This window comes from Lepidochelys olivacea, assembly GCF_965140295.1.
Source record: "Lepidochelys olivacea isolate rLepOli2 genome assembly, chromosome: 5".
NCBI classification, from domain to species: Eukaryota; Metazoa; Chordata; order Testudines; family Cheloniidae; genus Lepidochelys; species Lepidochelys olivacea.
Window position 1 is genome coordinate 93,802,789 of NC_140415.1, and position 20,707 is coordinate 93,823,495.

Sequence of the window (20,707 nt, forward strand, 5' to 3'; positions counted from 1 at the left end):
TCCTTGCTTTTTGTGGTTTGCGTTGGTGGGATCTGCAGACTAGCCACCTTAACTCAAAGTTAATGAAGAATTTTGTATCCATAATCTCCCATACTAAATTATATATTATACAGAGAGGTTAAATCTCCCATACAAAATCATTCCTTAACTTTAAGCTACGGGATGCACTCATCTCTATTTATGTAAACCACAAAAAGCAAGGATCCAACAGTTCTGTATTCAACATCCCATCTATTTTCCAGTCATCAGTTCTGCTTCTCCATCCTGAACTGTCTCCCTTACCATGACTCAAGCCAGCTTTATCCTGTACATCAGTGTTCAACCTGTTCAGTATCCCACCATGTTTATTAGTTACACATTCATGTGTTTTGCCGACTGGTACAGGGTTGCTGTGGCTTTAATTTATCAGACAGAACGTGCTTTTGTATTAAGTCAGGGGAGATCTGACTGCAAATGGTAGACCTGATTCTTCACTCCTTTACACCAGTTTTACACCAACGTAACTGCACTGCTTAGTAGTATAATATCAGAATAATGGAATCAAAAATAGGACACAGGCTGCAATAAGTGTTCTTATGTAATGTTTAAAAACGTTGTGTTTGGATAGACCTATCTTATTAATGATTGTTCTCAATTTGTTATGAATAAATTATAAAATTTAAATCTGCATATCTGGGTGCATTGGTATATTATATGAATGGTCAGAATTGAGGGCTACATAGTGGTTGGTTAGGATGAGGGCTGGCTTATGTGGACTGTGTATGGCAGAAGGGTGATAGTTCTGGTTGAGAAGGGGAACAGATAAGTGGAGTGTAAATGGGGTGTTGGGGATCTGAACTGCTATTTCCTTCCTTTTTTAAGCATATAGTGATTGATTTGCATGTAACAATCAACTCAAAAGTAACATTTTTCTGAGGGATTTCTCAGTTTTTTTATTCAGTATAGATATCAGAGTTGATAGTTATTCACATGGTTAGCTCATGGATATGTTATCCACTAACCCCATATGCTACCTTGCATAGCTCCAGTGTCTTCCACGCTCCCCAATCCTGTTTCTCTTCCTGGCTCCCATGCAGACCAGCACTCCTCTCACATAATCCCTCCATCTCACCTTGGCTCCCCAAAGAGGTGCAATGGGGAGTAGCCTGGGCTGTATGGGAGTCCAGTGCCTTTGTATCATGGCAGGGACATGAGTAGGGCCCTACCAAATTCAGGGTCCACTTTGGTCAATTTCACGGTCATAGGATTTTTTAAAATGGTAAATTTCATGATTTCAGCTATTTAAATCTGAAATGTCATGGTGGTGTAATTATAGGGATCCTGACCCAAAAAGGAGTTGTGTGTGTTGGGGGGGGGTTCGCAAGGTTATTGTGGGGGGGGGGGTTGCAGTACTGCTACACTTCTGCACTGCTGCTGCCTTCAGAGCTGGGCAGCTGGAGAGCGGTGGCAGCTGGCAGGGAGCCCAGCTCTGAAGGCAGCGCCACCACCAGCAGCAGCAGCGCAGAAGGAAGGAGGGCACAGTGTGGTACGGCCACCCTGACATCTGTGCTGCTGCCTGCAGAGCTGGGCCCTCAGTCAGCAGCTGCCGGTCTCCGGCCGCCCAGCTCTGAAGGCAGCGCAGAAGTAAGGGTGGCAGTACCACAACTCCCCTAAAATAACCTTGCAATCCCCCTGCAACTCCCTTTTGGGTCAGGACCCCCAATTTGAGAAAGGCTGGTCTCCCCCTTGAAACCTGTATAGGATAGGGTAAAAGCACATAAAAGACCAGATTCACGGTCCATGACATGTTTTTCATGGCTATGAATTTGGTAGGGCCGTCAATCTGAGGCTAGTTTAGGTAGAAGAGACGGGGGAGCCTGGTGTCTCTGTGTCCAGGCATTGATGCTTGAAAGGCTCCCTCTATGCTTCTGCCTTGCTTCCCTAGTACATAAAAGCAGCAGCCTAAATTTCCCCCGTTTTAAATCTTAAATCCCCCGGTCTAAGCTGGGGGTTTGCATAGATAGTTACAAACCCAGTGTAGACAAGGCCTCAATATGCTGGAGGGCCAGGGCAGAATTGCTGGGGAAACAGAGGGTGAAATCCTGTTCCCATTGAAGTCAATGTTAAAATTCCCATCAACTTTAGTGGGGCCAAGATTTCCCCAGAGTGTGTCTTGATCAGTGTTTGAAGGGCTCCTCAGGGTGTTGCTGCCGCGGTGCTCAGGTGATGAGTCAGGAGCATCAAAGGAGCCCTTTGTGTGTCTATACATCAGCACAGACATTGGGGTGCTCTCACCCCAGGTGCCCTTCACAGCCACAACCCTCCCCTATGTTCCCCCCAACTTCCCCAGCAGATAATCGTTTTCCCTCTGAGCCCCTTATCCTCACCAAATCTCTCCCACATTCCTATCTCCCTATGACCTGACAGAGCTTTTTTCCAGACCCTTTCCTCTCACTTTTGCTGCCCAGTCTGTCTCCCTGATTCACCAGGAATACAGGAGAATGTGCAAGGCAACCACTGGTTAGTTAGGGATAGAGCAGGTCAAAAGATTTTGACAAAAACCATTTTTGAGAATAAATAACACAATTTTTGGAAAATGTCATTTGTTTGTCAAAATGTTACTTCTTGTCAAGGAAGCAGGCTGACAATAAGGGCAAATAGAAACAGCTGATCCTTCTGTGCAGTTCTGTTGGCTAGTCTTGGTGAAAGCCAATTAGATTATGATAAATAAGAGGAATAACTCCTTATGTGTTTAATTTTACAATTTAAAAGTGACCTGTGTCTGAGATTTTTGCATAATATGTGGTTCTGAAGCATGGGAGATGCGATTGTTTAGCTAGAGGTGCCCAAAGAAATGTGAGAAATAGGGCAACATTTCAAAAAAGGGAGTACTATAAATGTTTAATTTACAAAAGCAACTCTTACTTTAAAAATTACATAGAAAAATTCAGTTGTCCTATTAGGACTTAGAGAGCCAAATTTGGAGATTAAATTCAATCATTCATTTTCATGGTGAAGCAGAATAATTTTAAGTCCTGCTTTAGATACAATCTCAACAGAACCTCTACTGTGGAGTTTCTATTGATGCATTCATAGTATATAATAGCTGCAAAATACCAGTTTTATGAGTACTGTAGACCTGAGGAGAGAAGTGTCATAGCTTATAAAAATTAACATTTGTACCAATGGTATATTATCCATTTATTTTTACTATTACCACCTATCTTGTGGTAGCAATCTTAATAGTTCTAGGTGTTTTCCAACACAGAGGAAAATACAATCTCTGGATTCATACAGCCTCATTTATAAAAGTGCGTGTATGTGTTTTATGTACAACGCTGATCCCATAATGTCTAACAAACATACTTACCTGTACTCACGTGAGCAGTGCCAGTGTCTTTAATGGGATTATTCACATGAATAAAGTTAAGCATATGTGTGTTTTCAGGATGTGTGTGCATGTGTGTGTGCTTGCTACATAAAATACACACTGTTCTTTCTTCTATGATTTCTCTCTGTAGAGAGAGGCAAAAGCATGATGTACTGACAGGTGGTCTTCATTATAAAGGTCATTGACATTGTCAAGCATCTTTTGAAAGGTGACACTGCACCGAGAAGCTTATCAGGCCGGAGCCATGAAGTCTAAAACAATTTCTCTGACAACACTGTAAATGGGTAATATCTCTGACACCTTTTTAACTTTAACACAGTATAAAAGATTAAAGTTATGAAAGCAAACCGTTTTCTCAGAGTCCCTCCCTGTGGTTCTAATCACCCTTTCCTTTTCCTTCACCAGGCATGTATTCACTTCCCCTAAGCTTTGTCTCTAAGTACTCTGCAAAAGTACTGAAGTTGTAAAGGAGCTACTTTAATTATAAGTACTACAGTAATGGATTCAAGTACACTCATTTATCATAAAGGGCTTCCCCATCTGTCTCTAGAGTATGCTCAAAAATGCTGTGTATTTGATAACATTAAGGTGGAAAATTTAACACATTTTAGTCTTAAACACTGCATATTGGTTAACTTTTTGTCAAATAGCATTTCTGCAGATTGACTGATAGAAGAGATTTGTGTGTGTGTGTGTGTGTGGTCTCTTCCTAATTTATTTGCACTTCAACCCACTGGGATCAAACTGCAATCCCTGTAGGCAAAAGAAGATTAGGGAAAGGGACTGACTGTTTTTTCCCAGACACAGAAGGGAAAGCAACTCCTCAAGTACCGCAAATTCTTCTGGCCACTGTACAAATTGTTCCTGAGTGTGGAGAGTTTCCAAAAGACCTAATTAGCAACTCACTGCAAACATTTCTTTGCATTAGCTAATGATCCAGCTACACTTGTAAGCAAACAGTACCAACATATCTAATCAATGCAGAAAAACCAACAGAATGCTTATTAAACATCTGGATGTATTTTTCTAATTAGAACAAAATGAAAACATATGCAGGTTCCTTTGATCTGTGCTTCAACAAAGAAATTGTTGATAAAAAAGCATACTGGCCAGTCAATGTGTCATTTTCATAAAGTCTGGTCATTTCTCTTCAGATGTTCCCAATTTAATTTTGTTCGTTTCCTGCAATCTCTAATTTTACCATATTGTGCGAAACCACAAGAGATTCTTTGGATCTGATTTTATTTGAGGTTTTACTGCTGCATGATTTGCTACTGATTTTTTTTCCTACTTAGTCTGGAAGAATTTTTTTAACAGCAGGAGACTGAGGGAAGGTAACATAGAGATGCTCTTCTGGAACTTTTCAAAAATTCCTGTGCATAAGGAAAATTATTAATTTGAAAGAAAAAGTTGAAATCATAAAAAATGTAAAGAACAGATATTAACTGTAAGATAGTGAATTATGAGAAATTTAATTCTTTTAACTTTCTCACATCATTTGATTTAATAAATAAGGTAGAATCTTAAAAACAAATACTCCTTTTGCATTTCATCATAACAATTATAATCCCAACAATATTGCACTACTGTATTACATGTATTGTATGACTCAGGCACTTTTACTTTTGGCTCCTAGCTGTACTCTTTGCACATTGCAAACAAATATTTAAACACATGTACTTTCTTTTTCTGACTGAAAATCCAAAGAACTCTGAAATCCAGAATTTTAAAAGCATAAAATCTATTGAATTTTATAATTGTCCTTTTAACATATGTTTTCTCACTGCATTATGGGTTGGAAAAGAGTGAAATAAAATACAAATTTTAGAAAGAGTTTTCTTCTGCATTAGCAAAGTCCTAATAATTGACATCATGTAGCATTTTATTATATTGCCACTTTGTGCGAATTTTTAAAAACCTGAAAACATATATTCATATTGCTTGTAACCAATAATGTTAACTGGAAATGAAAAAAACCAACAACCCATAAACATCTAAGGTGTAAACTGAATGTCATTTCCCTAACAGAGCAAGATGCTACATCTGAAACCTAATATACTAAAACTACATTTTGTGCCTGATCCTGATTTGTTTGTTCACCCAAAACTCCCACTGACTTCAATGTTAGTATTGGTACATAATCAAAACAGAATTAGGCTCTTATGCTGTTTGAAGTAAGAAAATTACATTAATATGCTCATAGTGGGAAAATTAACAGACTTCAGACAGAAGAGTAGAAATTATGATTAATCGGAAAGATTTCTGGTATATTAATATTGAAGGCAGCCTCTGCAAATTGTATGTTTATTTAAAACATAAGACTAAAGCAGCTTGATTGTTTAAACACCATTATTTTTAATGCAGTTAGAGAATTTAGTAGTATAAATATTACAGCATAACAATCTGGGAGAATATATTACCTTGAATGGGATACAGCTTTCTATAGGCTTATTCACTTATCCAAATTTTGCTCTTGTTCCACTGGTTTAAGTATTAAGGAACATCATAGACTCCAATTGAATTAAATTCAGGTTACATTTACATAGGTGTAACCAAGAACAGATTTTGGTCCCCTTCCATCAACCATGGTATTCAACTGTAAGTTAAATATGTGAAAGAGTTTATTTATTTATTTAATTTACTTACTTACTTATTTTATTCATATAGCAGCTTTCATTAAAAAAAAAAAAAATCAACCCCCAAACAGTTCTACTACTGGTTTTACTGCTCTTCCATACTGATTTTGATGGAAGAGGCTCAAAATACCCTTAAGTCTCTTCTCCTAGCATCTCAGTAGGTCAGAAAGCACTTGTTAAAAGGTATGAGGAAAACAGAGAGCTGTATTTGTTAAAACATGCCCTGAAAAATTTAAATATTGTAAATAAAGATCATAAGACATTTCAACTTTCATGTAGGTGAGCAATTAAAAAAATCCACTTCTGTTCTTGTTCCAAAATACACTGTTGTTTTAATGCTTTATCTGTTTTTATCTCATTAACAACTTGTGCCAGCAGGTTAAGCATAGTATTAACCAAAACTGGATAAGAAAGTGTTATGTTGTCTCAGGTTCCATAACTACCAGGTGCACCCACAGCATATATAATAATGGTTTGTATTTTATAGCACTTTTAATCTGGGGAATCTAGAGTGCTTTATAAGCATGAATTAAGCTTCTTAATGCCTGTGTGAGGTAGCTAAATATGCTAATACTTATTTTTATATGGCTAAACCAATACACAGAGAGGTGAACTGACTTGCCCAAGATAATGCAGAAAATCGTTGGCAGAGTTTTGGGCATAGAACTCTCAGAAATTCTGACTCCCAGCGCTCTGCATGGACCACTAGACAAATTTACAGTCTGGTGCAACAATCACTGCCTTCTACTGAAAAGCAAACCTTTGTTGACTGCCCCTAGGAAATGGTGAAAAAAGAAAATATACCTTCTTACTTATGAGATTGCACTCAATTTCAAAACCCTGAGGAGTGCAAAATTCATCTGGTGTTTTGCAAAATACTCGCAGGTAATGAGAGTTTGCTTTGTTTTTTTGTCCTTCCTACCCCCGCCTTTTGTCATTTTTTATTGTAGGTAAAACTGGTAATAATGCAGTTTAAAAAAATAACACTGCGAATTGAATAAAGCCATAAATTGCTCTTGTTTAGAGATGTAACAATTTCACTCCTATTGAATTTTAGCCATAATCAGTTCTAATTTAAATTACATAGTGAAATTTAATACAATTATGAAGAAATCACATAAACGTTTAAAGGTAAGTTTAATTGTAGGGTGAGAAAATGTTTACTATAAAATTGCTCCTTTTATGTTCCAGTGACTCCCTTTGATATTTTAGGACTTCTCCTTTAGGTAAAATATATTACCTGAATAAGTATATGAACATTTATTAAAGCATTATTTTAAATTATTTTAAAGCATTAAATTTAAATTATTTATTAAAGCATTATTTTAAAGCTACTAGTACATAATGCTTGATTATTAAATTCTTTTATGAATAAGATGGTTGTTACTGGAGGATATGTTCTGAAGATGTTTATATCCCATTGTGGGCTGTGTGAGTATTTGGCGGGGCAGTAGTCATACATGGAGCATTTGGAATTTATTTGACCCCTAGTCTACTTCCAATAGACCAAAAACTGTTTATAATATTGGAAGTTTCTGACTACTTAACTCCAGTGGAACCCTCTTGGAAAAAGTCAGTTTTATCCAAAGGACAACTTCAGTTCTGTCTGAAGGCCACTGTAACTAAATTGCAGTTTGTGCATTACAGTGCATTAGATCAAGTTTGAGACTTTCATTTCACTTTACTATATTTTCTCTCTATGGGAGTATACTATAAACAAGTGCCACAGTTTGTGCACCTATGTGTATGTAACCTATAAATTAAATGTGTATGCATGCCATATTTGTCCCTCAGAATTAGATGTAAACTCTGGGATCAAAAATCATAGGCCCAAACGTGCTTTCAATTTACAGCAATGAACAGCACTGAGTTCTTCTGGATAAAAACCTGAGGAAAACAGAGCAGAATGGGACCTGTTTTTATTTGATGTGATTTCAATATTGTTTTGGATGGGCTATATATCTGTATTATAACAACAACTTCCGATGAAGTGAGCTGTAGCTCACGGAAGCTCATGCTCAAATAAATTGGTTAGTCTCTAAGGTGCCACAAATACTCCTGTTCTTTTTACGGATACAGACTAACACGGCTGCTACTCTGAAACATAAAGTCCGTGTGTGTAAAATAGTGGGCCACCAGTAGATGTTATGGGTAAACCGTCTTTCTCTACAACCCCAATTTTGTCATGTTCATAATTTTCTGAAAAATTCTCTTTTGGGCTATAGTTGTCCATGTTGGGTCTGGTCGCTGAGGCGAATTATTCTAAGAAAAATTTAATACAGATAGATATGTGAACACCAACCTCAAAGCCTGGAGCGTAAGGCTCCACCCCCCAGCTAGTGTGTGTAATCAGGGTACTGTATGCCTGGTTCTAACTGCAGCTTGTCCTGCTCCATGGAAGGATGCAGTATTTCTCTCTCCGTGTTACTTTCACAGATTGAGACTAGAGAAAGGGGAGAGGGAAAAGTGGAGGAATAAACCAGATCCCAGCAATACACGCCTCCCATCATTCCCTTTCCCTCCTCCTCCTTTTCCTCTGCCCCCCCGCCCACGTTACTTTGATTGACAGTTCAGCCTCTCCCCCTCTCCTTCCCACCGACCTTCCCGTTCTCCCTGCCGCTCTGAGCCTTCCACGGCCTCCTATTGGTCCGCTCGGAAGGGTCCTGCAACTCCGCCAGGAGAGCTGGCGGGACCAGAGCCTTGTCCCATTGGGCAGTTGAGAGGAGTACATCAGCACCCCACGTTGGCTGGTGAGCAGGCGATTGGCCAGCGATCCCCTCCTCCCCTCGAGTGGGCGGGGCCGGGTGGCTGGTTAGCTAGAGGAGTGCGAAACCGCGTGTTAATGTTAGCAGCGCGGGCGGATACATTGGGTCCCGTTTACAGAGAGCCTGCTAGTGCCGCGGCGCCGCGCCGCGCTCCCCGGGCCCTACCCCGCGAAGTTTGCCTACTGCGCACTATTATCCATGGCGGGGCGGCTGTAATTGCGGGGCTGCTCCCCCCCCCCGGCCCCAGCTGCCGGGATCTGGATGTGTCGCCTCGGGGCGCTGGAGAGAACTTTGTCCCGGCCGTGAGCGGGGCGAGGCGAGGCGAGGCGCCGGCTCGGGAGAGCCCAGGATGCTGCTGCGCGCGGCGCTTGCGGGGCGCTGGTGAGAGTCGCTGCTCCCCGATGCGCGCCCGGCCGGAGGAGGCTGAAGTGGCGGTGGTGCGCGGAGGAGCTGCCCTTTGATTAGTCCCGCCGGGGGGTGGGTGGCTTGGGACCAGGGCGTGGGGGTTGGTGCCTCGCTTTGCAACGGCCCGAGGAGTCTCCGCCGTGCGGGGTTCCCCTTCCCCGCGGTGCACGTGCCGCGGGAGCCGGCCCCCGCTACTCTGCCACCGGCCCCTTCGCCAACGCCCGGGAGCAGCGCGGCGCTCGCTGGGGACTTTCTCTTGCGCCCCCGTCTGCTGAGTGTCCCGCCGGTGCCAGCCCGCCCGCGCCCCGGCCTGGATTTCCCCTGCGGGCAGGAGCTGTGGGGAGAGGAGTCGCCTCCGCTCGGAGTTTCCGGTCTTACAATTGCACGAGTTACGAGCCTGCGAAAGGGGATTATTTACTCTGCGGACAGAAGCAGCGGCCGGAGGAGGAGGAGGTCGGGCAGCGAGGGGAGCAGTTACCCCCCGCCTTGCACCACCCCCGCCCAGCGGAGCCGCGTGGCCTGGGGACCGGCTGGGGCCGACGCGCCCACGGAGCCGACACCTGCCGGTGACTTTTCAGAAAGCGGCGGGGGCGCGTGGCTGGCCGAGCCCCCAGCCCTACAACAACAAAGGAGGCGGCGGGAGGAGGATGCCGCGGCCGGGCCGCTGAGCGGCGGCGTCTGCCCGCTGGGGCTGCTCGGGGCTCGGGATCTAAAGTTGGGGACTGAGTGGAGAATTGAGCTACAAAGGAGCAAAGCGGCGGCCAGAGCCATGTTCCCCCAGAGCCGGCATCCCGTAAGTAACCCCTGGGCCGGGCTACCCTCGCGGCACCCCCTCCCTGCCTGCCTTGCAGGAGCGCTATGGCAGAGGGGATCCCCTTTGCCCTGCTGGGTGAGTGGCTCCTACCCCTGCCTGCCCAGCCAGCCTCTGTCGCTGCCTGGAGGGCTTCGCTCTCCAGCCCTCGCTGGCCTGCGGGCCCCAGGGCTTCCTGCCCCAAGAGCGACAGACCCGCAACAGGCCACGGGGCAAATTCTTGGCTCTCCTGCCCCCTCCTGGGTTGCTCCCCGTGTGTCCCTTTCCCGGACCACGGACCCGGCCTGTGTACTGGAGGGCACTGTGCGACGGGCTCCTTCTCCCTCTCGCCCCTTTGTTTTAATATGTAACTTATTTGCATATAAATGACAATGGCGGGGCCGGGAGTCTCCTTCGCCTCGCCGCCAGGTTGGCTCCTTCCCCCTTCTTCAGTTGCGGCCAAATAAACTCTGCCTGGAGCAGAGACAGGATATGTGCTGCCCCCCTCCCTCCGCACGTGATTTTACCGCAGGGAGGAGTTAGCACCGACTCCTTTCCCTGGTATGGTGGTGACAAGTGTAATGGGCTGGGGGTGGATCCTGTTGCCCATCCCTGTGGAGTTATATCCCAGAGGTGGAGTGAAAACCAACTTTTTTTTTTTTTTGGAGAGGGGTGGTGAGTAATAGTGACCAGGTTGAGGGGTGAGTTGGGTCCCCAAGTCTCTTCCCCCTTTCCCTAGCGTTCTCCTTTTGTACCCTGTGCTGGAATTAAGCTCCCTCTCTTTTCTGGGGTGTGATGTTTATGAGTGTGGGACCCATTGCTGTTGGAGGTGCCCCAGTTGGAGTGTAGGGTGGCATGGTGCTGGGGAATGGTTCCTAACAAGTGAGCTGTGCAGACAGTGGAATAAGTAGCTTATTTTTCATGCCTATCCTAGGGCCTTACTCACTGTTTTTTATTGAAACGTTTTTCTTTTCTTGTGCCTGCTTTTTCCTCTGTTGGCCTTTCTAGACACCGCACCAGGCTGCAGGTCAGCCTTTTAAATTTACTATTCCAGAGTCTCTGGATCGGATCAAAGAGGAGTTTCAGTTCCTGCAAGCTCAGTATCACAGGTGGGTGCAGCATGCTCTGTTCATAACCAATTCTTTCTGCACCATAGGCCTCAGGCACATACTGCGTTTGAGGATTCAGGCTAGTGCACAACGTGTTGTTCAGTGGGGTGTGTTTCTTTTTTCTTGTCTCCACTTTCGCTGGTGGGAGAAGTGGTGTTTTATATCCGCGTCCAGATGGTGGCGTGTGGAGTCTCAGTTAAACCCTGTCATTTACTCCTCCTTTTCTTTCCTTGCCATTGTTTTCACAGCCTGTTTTGCTGCTGTTCAGATGAACTTTTTTCTGTCTGGTTTTTAGTGCTTCACAATAACTGTCAATATTTGCTCTTGGGAATTTTGTAACTGGCTGTGTTCAGAACAGCAGGTCAATGGGTGCCTTTGTCCTCATGTTTCTGCATTCCAGTACCAAGGCACTGTTGAAATAAGCTTTTAATAAGAGCTAGAAGTTCAGTAGGAAGCAGTGGAGTCTAGTGGTGAAAATGAGAGTGACTGAGTTTGGGACCAGTAGGTTCTAAGCCCAGCGCGGTCACTTAATATTATGTTCGTGACCATCTGTAAAATGTTCAGGGTGGGAGTGTGAAATTTAACTCTTTGGTAGGATCCTTAAGTGCAAAACCTACATAAATGCAAAGTATTCTGAGAGAATATCCACCCTAACTCTGTAGCAGAAAATGTTACGGTTAGTTCTCATGTAGTGTGTTTGCACTTTTTTGTTTACAATATTAATGCAAAAATATAAAAATGAAAATAAACAGTATTTAAAGAGCAAATAAGGATTTTAAAAAAGCATACAAGTATTTTAGTGTGCTACCACAGATAAGTGAATTTCACTGGTTTGGTAGATTTGAGTGATGGTTGCTATGCCATCCTTGAAGCTGGGAACTGTGTTGCTAGTTCTTGTGCTTATTGCTGAGGTCTCTGCAGATATCAAGGGTGTATTTTTCTCCCTCATTGCATAGACAGTACTTTTGGCATTAACAGGGAATGTGTTCCTTGGTGTGTAGCTGTATCCTGTGGCTGAGCAGAGATGAATAGGAGGCTTCAAGTACAAATGTCCTTCTTTTTGAAGTTTGGATTAGGTCTTCATGATGATGTGTGTGTGTATATATAGTGTTTATCTATACAGATAAAACCCAACTTATCAAGGCCTCTGGAGCCTATTTTTGATAGCTCTTATATTTAAAAATGGCAAAACTTAAACGGTGTACTGTTATATATAAAAAAGGTGAGCATGCACACCAACCACTTTGATAGATTTACTATTTTCTTTAATTAAAAAAAGTCAGTTACCAGTCCATATTGCAAAGAAACGGTATTTAATATTTTGTTTTAATTAGAGCTGTTGGAGTAGTAAGGGTCCAGGTTATTTGAAACTACAGTTCCCTCACGTTATTTTTGTTCTCATACGTATATAAAAAGAAAAAGCGTATCAAATTCTAAATAATGCTCAAAGGCTATACATCTTCAAGGCTTTGGCAAAATAGCTAAGTACAAAATCAGGAGACTTCTTGGAGTAAAGATTTAGAACTGAAATGCAGGTGAGTCTTCTACTGTGGTTATGTTGTTGAACTCTGGTACACTAACTCCTGTCACCTAGAAAGATCTTTTTACTTCATATTTAAACTATAGTGAATTCAGGCAATATCATAGTCTGGGGGTTGTGACAATTTTTGGTAATCACACTAAGCATAGTGTTTTGATATTAAAGCCTTACTTAATATGTATTTAAAATGAGTCTGATCTGATTTACTGGATGCTATGTACTCTTTATATTCATATTCAGTTTTTCTGTTATACCAGGCTAAAGTTTATGGTATCTACATTGAAGGGAAAGGACTAATAAGCTATCAGAGTGCAAATAGGGCAGGTAGATGTCAAAACAACTGTCATAACATTTACATTAAAGTGTCTGTTTTATTTCTGTAGCCTTAAATTGGAATGTGAGAAACTGGCAAGTGAAAAGACAGAAATGCAGAGGCACTATGTGATGGTAAGTATAAAAGATTTGTTTTTCCTTTGTGTTTATTACAGCAAATATTTTCTACTACTTTACTGTTGTATGCTGGTTTTAAATTGTACTTTCCTTTATTTGCAGTATTATGAAATGTCCTATGGATTAAACATTGAAATGCATAAACAGGTAAGATGTTCATCTAAGTTCATAACTACTAAATTTATAGTCCAACTTGTAATGTGTTTAGGGTACTAAAACACAGCTTTTGGATTTATATTTGAATTAGTGCACTTTGTCAGAAAGAGTGGATTGATTCATAGTTGTGACTAGTAAACATTGTTCACCTACCTAATATAAAATGACGGGACAAATAAGGTCTGCGGAACAGAATGGTTGTGTTGGTGCTGGTTCTGAAAGATGTGGATAAATATATAGGAAATGGCTCGTCTCTGTAAACAAGACACTTGAGTTAAATGGTTTATAAGGAAATAGATTTTTTTGGTACAGCCCCTAGATCTGTCGAATCAGTCAGTCTCTTATGCGTCTGCAGCGTATGTTGATAGTTGCTGAAAACCTAGCAATTTAAAAGTATGAAAAGATTAGTGACTTGGAAAATTCTTATGCCTGAGTTTGCAAGTTCCCATAAAATTCACACTTATGGCCACTATAATGGTGAATAAAAAGAGGTATTGAACTGGAACAAGGCACTAAGGACCTCATAAGAGAAGAAAAGCTAAATGATTGCTCAGCCCAGAGGACCCTCAATTGAGTACTCATTGTCTGCCAAAGAAAGCATTAATGGTAGGGTGTAAGTATTCTGTAGATATGCTGACATTCACTTTTTCATCAAGATACTGGTACAATAAGTCTTTCAGAAATCGATGGCCTCTTAAAAAAAATTATCATTAGATGAAGTTGCACAGTTGGACACATTTCAAAGTGCAACAATACAATTCTTTCTTGATGTATATGTGCTATTTCATCTAAAACTCTTGTTTCATTAAATTAAAGAGCATGGCTGACCGGCTAGGGCACAGCAAAGAAATTGATTAGTTCAGGTTTCAGATCTTCAGTACATTCAAAGACTTTCATTAAGCAAGTATATTTCAGAGCTGAATTCTGTTTTTGTAACTCTGAATTCTTTGATATTTTTTTCTTAAAGTATCATGCCCTGAAAAATATCAAATTTGGTAATGTGGAGTTAGATGTATAGCTTTACATGCTCCGTTGGAGATGTATTTTGTTTAAATTTGAAGTATTGACTAATACAGAAATATGACAACTTTGTTTTGAGGTAACAATGAATTTTGTAGGGAGAAGATTTCTGCTACCATTTGTGATGCTCAGATTAGATCTAGAGCTGAATGAATTTTTTTTTCTTTTTTTCTTTTGCAACTTAAATTTGGAACCTTGTCAGTTTTTTACTTCAGGCAACTATTTTGGGCTCAGTGGAAAAAAACTCCTTTTCTTCAAATCACTTAATGGTGATTAATATCTAAAGGCAAACCTCTTCTGCTACAAGTATTACATAAACTTATAATAGGATCAAAAGTTCTTGTAACTATCCTGTAGATGGATTTAAAATAATGGAACAGTTGATGAGAACGTGCATTTAGTGTATAAATGCACTAAAAATGTTTACCTTTGTCACTCTAAAGTTAAGTCCACAAAATCAAGGAACCTCAGAGCTCATATTTCCACATTGACCATAGCTTCTGTGTATTGCCAGGCTTTAATGATTACATATAAATGGTATGTAATGTTTGTTTGCTGTGGTGATATAGCATAGAAACTTTTGAAATAAATGAAATAATGTATTATAACCTGCGATAGTCCAGCTGGGAAAGGTAGTATGTTTTGGGTGTGCCTAATATTGTGAATTTTAATGTCTGTTTTTATTTAATCATAATCTTAGGGATGAAAGAACAAACTTGGGACGTGCATGGCAATCCAAAAAATGAAAATTGACAAGAAAATAAGCTGCTTTAATGTTAATGGGTTCTTATGTCTTCCATATCCAATCTTCCACCTGAGTGCAGAATCTTTAAAGCAGGGTTTCTCAAACTGTGGGTCGGGACCCCTCAGGAGGTTGTGAGGTTATTACGGGGGGGGGGGGGGGGGGTCATGAGCTGTCAGCCTCCATCCCAAACTCCGCTTTGCCTCCAGCATTTATAATAGTGTTAAATATATTTTTAAAAGTGTTTTTAATTTATAAGGGGGGTCACACTCGGAGGCTTGCTATGTGAAAAGGGGTCACCAGTACATAAGTTTGAGAACCACTGCTTTAAAGCCTCAAATTCAGAACTAAACTACAGAGATGCAAAATAGCACTGTTACAGTTCAGTATAAATTGTCTTAAATTGAAAAACATCCTTCTAAATTTCAAATACTATGGAGGCATTTGGTAGATAATAATCATAATTCTTATTAAAACTGGTGACGTCTAGTCCCTAGGGTGTAGCCAGCCTCAAATTGATGCTTTTTGCTGGCTGATCACCAGCATGGCCTAAGTGCTCATTATGTTGTAGAGAGGGCCTTTGGAGCTCTCATTACGTTTGACAGGAATTCTCTCTAGGGGGAAACTGGGCATTAGCTAGACTCCTGACAGGATGAAATTATTCCTGCTTTATGGCTTATAACCAAATGCTAGCAAGGCATCATCAGGGGACACAAGAAATTGTCATTTCTGACAACATCTTTGTTACAGAAAAATGCAGTGATGGGGAAACTTTCCATTGAACAAGCTTTAATGTTCTGAAGGCTTGTCTCCTGTGTAGATGTTACCCTTGCTCTGTGTGAAGCCCTTCAGAGTGTTGGTCTGATGAATTTTTTTATACTACTTCAGTGGCACTTCACACAGTGAAGTGCTGCACCAGTGTTAAAATAAAAGTGTCACCCAAATAAAAAGTGATGTAATTATAGCGTGCCTTTTCATGTAAAAATATCTGTGCAACACACCAGCTATGTGTTAATGTTGTATCAACAGTTCCATTATCTTTAATTCAGGAGTTTATAATAAATTGTCTGGAATAAATTCACAAAGACTTGAATGTTGGTATAAACAGCCCTTTAAAAAGTAAATAATCTATTCTAAAATGTACTGCATTAAAAGAATGCTTAAGTTAGAAAGTGATGCACGCAGGTCAGGAAATGGCAAAGTTAAGGTTGCCTCCACAGCCTTTACTCTGCCCCATGTGCATATATATTACAGTAGTTTTTAATTACATATGCCTTTCCCAGGACTTCTGCCTTACTTCAGCCTGGAGCACGGACCGTGCTTAGTGAGCAGTGTCTGTTAAATATATTTATCCTCACTGTTCAGTTTGTAGCTTCCTTTCTTGTTTTTGGCATGAACTAGCTTTGGTACACTTACATTAGACTCCTTACATTGTTTAATATAGGTTTTTATGCTGTTTTATAGGTATCCACATTAAAATAAACAGAAATGAAGAAACACAAAACAAAATTTAATAAATCAAAACAAAAAAACCCCTATAGAATTGTTCTCAACTAGTGTTTGGATGTGTGTAGCAGAGGTGAGAAGATGTTCAGGATATATTGACTTGAATTGCATGTAGATTTTATACTGTTTAGGACATTACATTCCAATGACGGGGAGGCATTTTATTTTTTATTTTTTTTTTTTAATCTTAACTTTCATTCTCAATTCTTTCCTATTGTGACATCCATGGCCAGCAATGGACGCACTGCAGCTGCTGGCGCCAAGGCATACTGTCTGTCGGGTGTTAATAGCCATATTATATTTGAAGGGCTGCTGTCATCGGGTATTAGAGCAATGTCTCTTTATTTTCATCAGCCATGTCTGTCGTCTTCTGGAATAAGTCAGGAGATAAAGCTTCCTGTGTGTTTAATGTCCAAATTGTTTAGGTGTAAGATTAGCTTTTGTTCAGTGGCAGGCAGCCAAAGAGAGAGCCATCACTTTTGAAGCCACTGACAAAGTTATATCAACTACTACAGTGTGTGGTGAGTTTCTGCCATCCTAAAATTGACAAGTGGGTCTCTGAGTTGTGATCTTTGACCTGCCTTCAGGCAAATGTGTCTTTCCACTTTCCTTGGTTTGTTGCCTTTCTTCTTGCAATATAATAAAACCCTTAACTGCATATACACTAACCAATAGTACAAGAGTTAAAAGTCCACTTAGTTCAGTCTGTCATGTGAAATCACTTTTTTATTCAAGACCCAAGTCTTTTACTATCTCGTTAGAACATCACTATCTCCAGGAGTGGGTTAAATAGAGGAGAATTAAGAGGCTAACTTGGCTCTCTGCAGCTCTTTAATAGGATGGTGATATTGTTGAAAGGGTTTTAAAGATAAATTTAATTTTTTGCCTTTTTTTCTTAATTGCATTTTAATTATTGGAGTCAATACTTTTATGAATTTTTCCTAAAGATTTTGATGCTGTTTAATGACGACATTAAGTGGCTTTGTTAACTATTGGAAATTTAAGATACACAGAATCTGTTTGTGTCTTAAAGGAAACATCAAGATAGGATCATAATGACTTTCTTCCCCTCTCAAAATGTCGTATTTACTTTACAAATATGATTAATATATAAAAGAACCATCAACATTTCTAAATGAGCGCAGTCATCATTGTATACCCAATCTGAGCTCTGGGTACTAGAAAGCTGAGAGGATTGGTAATGAGACAGAACATTTCACCTCTTGGTCATTGGCTTGCCCAGGTCAATGATGTAGTTACTACTATCTGTCAGTTATTCAGTGGACTGTGCTAAATGAACTGGTAGTCTTCATCCGTTTCTAAGTAGGTAGCTTGCCACTTTGTCAGACACCATTACTGCAATCCTTTTAACTAGTCTCGGCAGCTGGACCAGATTTAAACACAAGTTAAACAAATGGGTACTTTATTATTATTCTTCAGATAAATTTAGCACCAAGGAATCGTGGACCAGGATCCCATGGCACTTGGCGCTGTACAAACATGAAACAAACAGATGGTCCCTGTCTCAGAGAGGTTACAGTTTAAATACAGACGCAGCCTGTGGGAATTGGAATACTGTACGGAGTTAACAATGTGATGGTAGCAAGCTTTCCATGGGGCTTGTCTCCCTTATCAGCAGTGCATTTGGAAGCAGAAGAAACTGAAAATTGTTTTGTTTTCAAGTTGGTGTCTCTTTAAAAATGAGCCATTTGATTTTCAATTGTAAGTGTGCTGTAACTTTAATTTTTATAGCTGACAATTCAGGGAAAAAATGGATTTAGACAACGTTTTAAGAATTCAGCAATCCATTTGTTAGTAAAAGAGAAACTTTTATTTTTTTTTAAAAAGAACACCTAAGCAAACTTCAAGAAAATGCAGCAAGCCTTCATTGACACAAACAGAACTAATCACAGCTTTACCTGTACTTCGATTCATCAATTTCCTTGCAAACTTAAGTAAACTGGTGTTAATAACTAAATTGTAAAACAAAATTTTTACCAGGGATATGCCTGTGTTATATCCTGGAATGTGGCCTGTACTTTTCTGGTAGGTGTTTCAAAACAAAACATCTTTGGCAAAGTAGTAATTAAGCTGCTAAAGATATTGGGCTGCAAACTGAGTTTTTTCCCAACTGATGATTTTGTTCCTCTTGCAGCTTTTTGATGTCTTGGATAAACAGTTGGTCAAAGTAACTTACAAGTAAGGTGACCAGTCAGTGTATTGACAAGAATAGACACAATAGAAAACTGCTTTAGGAGGCAAGCCATTGGGATTTGCAGTAAATATATTACAGAACACAAGTGAATTGCCGATACTGCTTGTTTAGCAGTTTGCAAGGGCAATGGCAATATGGATTTTTGAATTAGAAGGGAAGGACTGTTCTTTCTCTGTGCCGGAACATCTAGTTGATGGCTGAGGAGAAAATTGATTTAGAGAACAAAATGCTGCTACCTCTATTTGTGCCATGTGAAAAGCTTCTATGGATTAGTGAGTGAAAACAAAAAGATAGCTTTCCGTTCAGGAGAAGGGGAGCAGAATGGGTCTGTTTGTTTAGCTGCATCTTGATCAGGTATTACGCACATGAGATGAAAAAAACCCAGCTATTGGGAGGTCAGGATAAGGAAAGGGCATCTATAACTGAAGCTTTGGGTTTTACACAATCTGCTTAAGTCTGCCTAGTTCTAAAATAGTTTTAGAAGTGCTTATCTTCTGATAAACCCAATCGTTGTACTCTGCCCTGTAGTAGATCCCATTAAGGTTTTATTTTTAGCTTAATTAAAAGAAATGATGGAAATTAGTTAGCTTGAGTAGTTCTGTAAAATAGAATATGGAAGATTTCAGGTATTCTCCATGTGGTAAACTGTTCGCAATACTGCCGCTCTTGCTCATGGAGTCTTATGTCTGCAGTAGCTTAAGGCAACATTCACATGCATGACCTATTGGTATCAGTGTAGAAACAGGTGGATTTTAGTAGATTCAAAATCAATGCTAAACTGAAAGATTTAACTCTTGTTAAAGGAACATGGCCAGTGTAAACATTTCACTTAGCTTCTTTCTTGGTACCATTAATAATGCCCGAAAATCCTTATTCTTTAAATGTAATTGGTTATTAAATGTGCAACACTCCTTGGTAATATATTGTCATTCTGCTGTGTAAATGTATAAAAGTTGCATAATTAGTGTACATACCTTTCAGTAAAGACTTTCTGTGTGTTATTTTTATACTTTGATGTACATGGGGATGGCTATTCCGGTTTCTGTGGTATGAGTGTGAATTTTTCCTTATGTTATGCTAACTCCAAGCAGCTCCTTCTCTTGATCCTCAAATCTGATGACTTTGTGTCTGAGTTATTCCACTGAAATCCAAATTGCACCAGCATTCTAATCTTTTATTTGGATTTTGATAGCACCCAAAGGGCCTCCTCAATCAAGATCCAAAACTTATTGTTCTAGGTACCATAAAAGTGCTTATTTGGCCTAAAGAGTTCATGATCTAACTTGAAAAACTCTGAGGCCTCCCCAGCTGTGCAACACTTCTGGGTTTTTTATTGCTACTTCCTGATACAGGAAATTTCTATAGAAGCTTCAGAGGGCATTCGTGCACATTGGTGCATGTGTGTGGGTATGACTATGTAGATTGGTATAAGGGCCAAGTCTACTTGTCAAGACAAACACCTATCAGGGATGGTCTAGATAATACTTAGTCCTGCCATGAGTGCAGGGGACTGGACTAGATGACCTCTTGAGGTCCCTTCCCGTCCTGTGATTCTATGATTAGCATAGGGTAGACATGAAAGAGTTACTAAAGATGACAGGCTATTTAGAACTGGCTACAATCAGTGTAAAATGGGTAAGATTTAAAGTAGTTACAAGATGTCCAAGAGGGAGAAGGCAGATGGAAGTAAAATGTCAGTTCTTGGTCCTTTTAATTCCTATAAAGGAAGGGCCTTAATGTAAAGGACCAGCATCAACGGGAATCAAATGCTGTATAGAAAGTAGAGATTCTAACTGCAGCACCAGCATCTAGCTGAAGGAGATACTGTATTCTCCCCCCTTTTTTCTTTTTTGGAGGGAGGGACTGTTTGTGGTTGATGTTCTTTGCGCTTTTAAGTTGGATGCATGTTGGATGGCTTTGGAGATGCTCTTGTTCCTAGGAGGGGACAGTGACAACTAGGTGGAATTGGTGCTTCAAGAAGAGAATTTGGTGATAAACAGTTG

The 20,707-nt window shown here is 40.4% G+C and overlaps 1 protein-coding gene across 3 annotated transcripts in view; it reads left to right on the forward strand.

Annotated features, from left to right (window-relative positions):
• Positions 1 to 9,209: 9,209 nt before the first annotated feature.
• Positions 9,210 to 20,707, forward strand: part of TLE1 (TLE family member 1, transcriptional corepressor) — a 93,085-nt gene continuing 81,587 nt past the window's right edge. For 2 of the 3 annotated variants that reach the window (XM_084629088.1, XM_084629089.1), the window contains exons 1-4: positions 9,211 to 9,969; positions 10,975 to 11,075; positions 12,999 to 13,062; positions 13,168 to 13,212. In XM_084629088.1, the coding sequence (XP_084485214.1) occupies positions 9,946 to 9,969; positions 10,975 to 11,075; positions 12,999 to 13,062; positions 13,168 to 13,212 (234 nt within the window). In that variant the 5' untranslated portion in view covers positions 9,211 to 9,945. Of the gene's footprint in view, positions 9,970 to 10,974; positions 11,076 to 12,998; positions 13,063 to 13,167; positions 13,213 to 20,707 lie in introns of all 3 variants that reach the window. The other variant, XM_084629090.1, reaches the window with a different exon arrangement.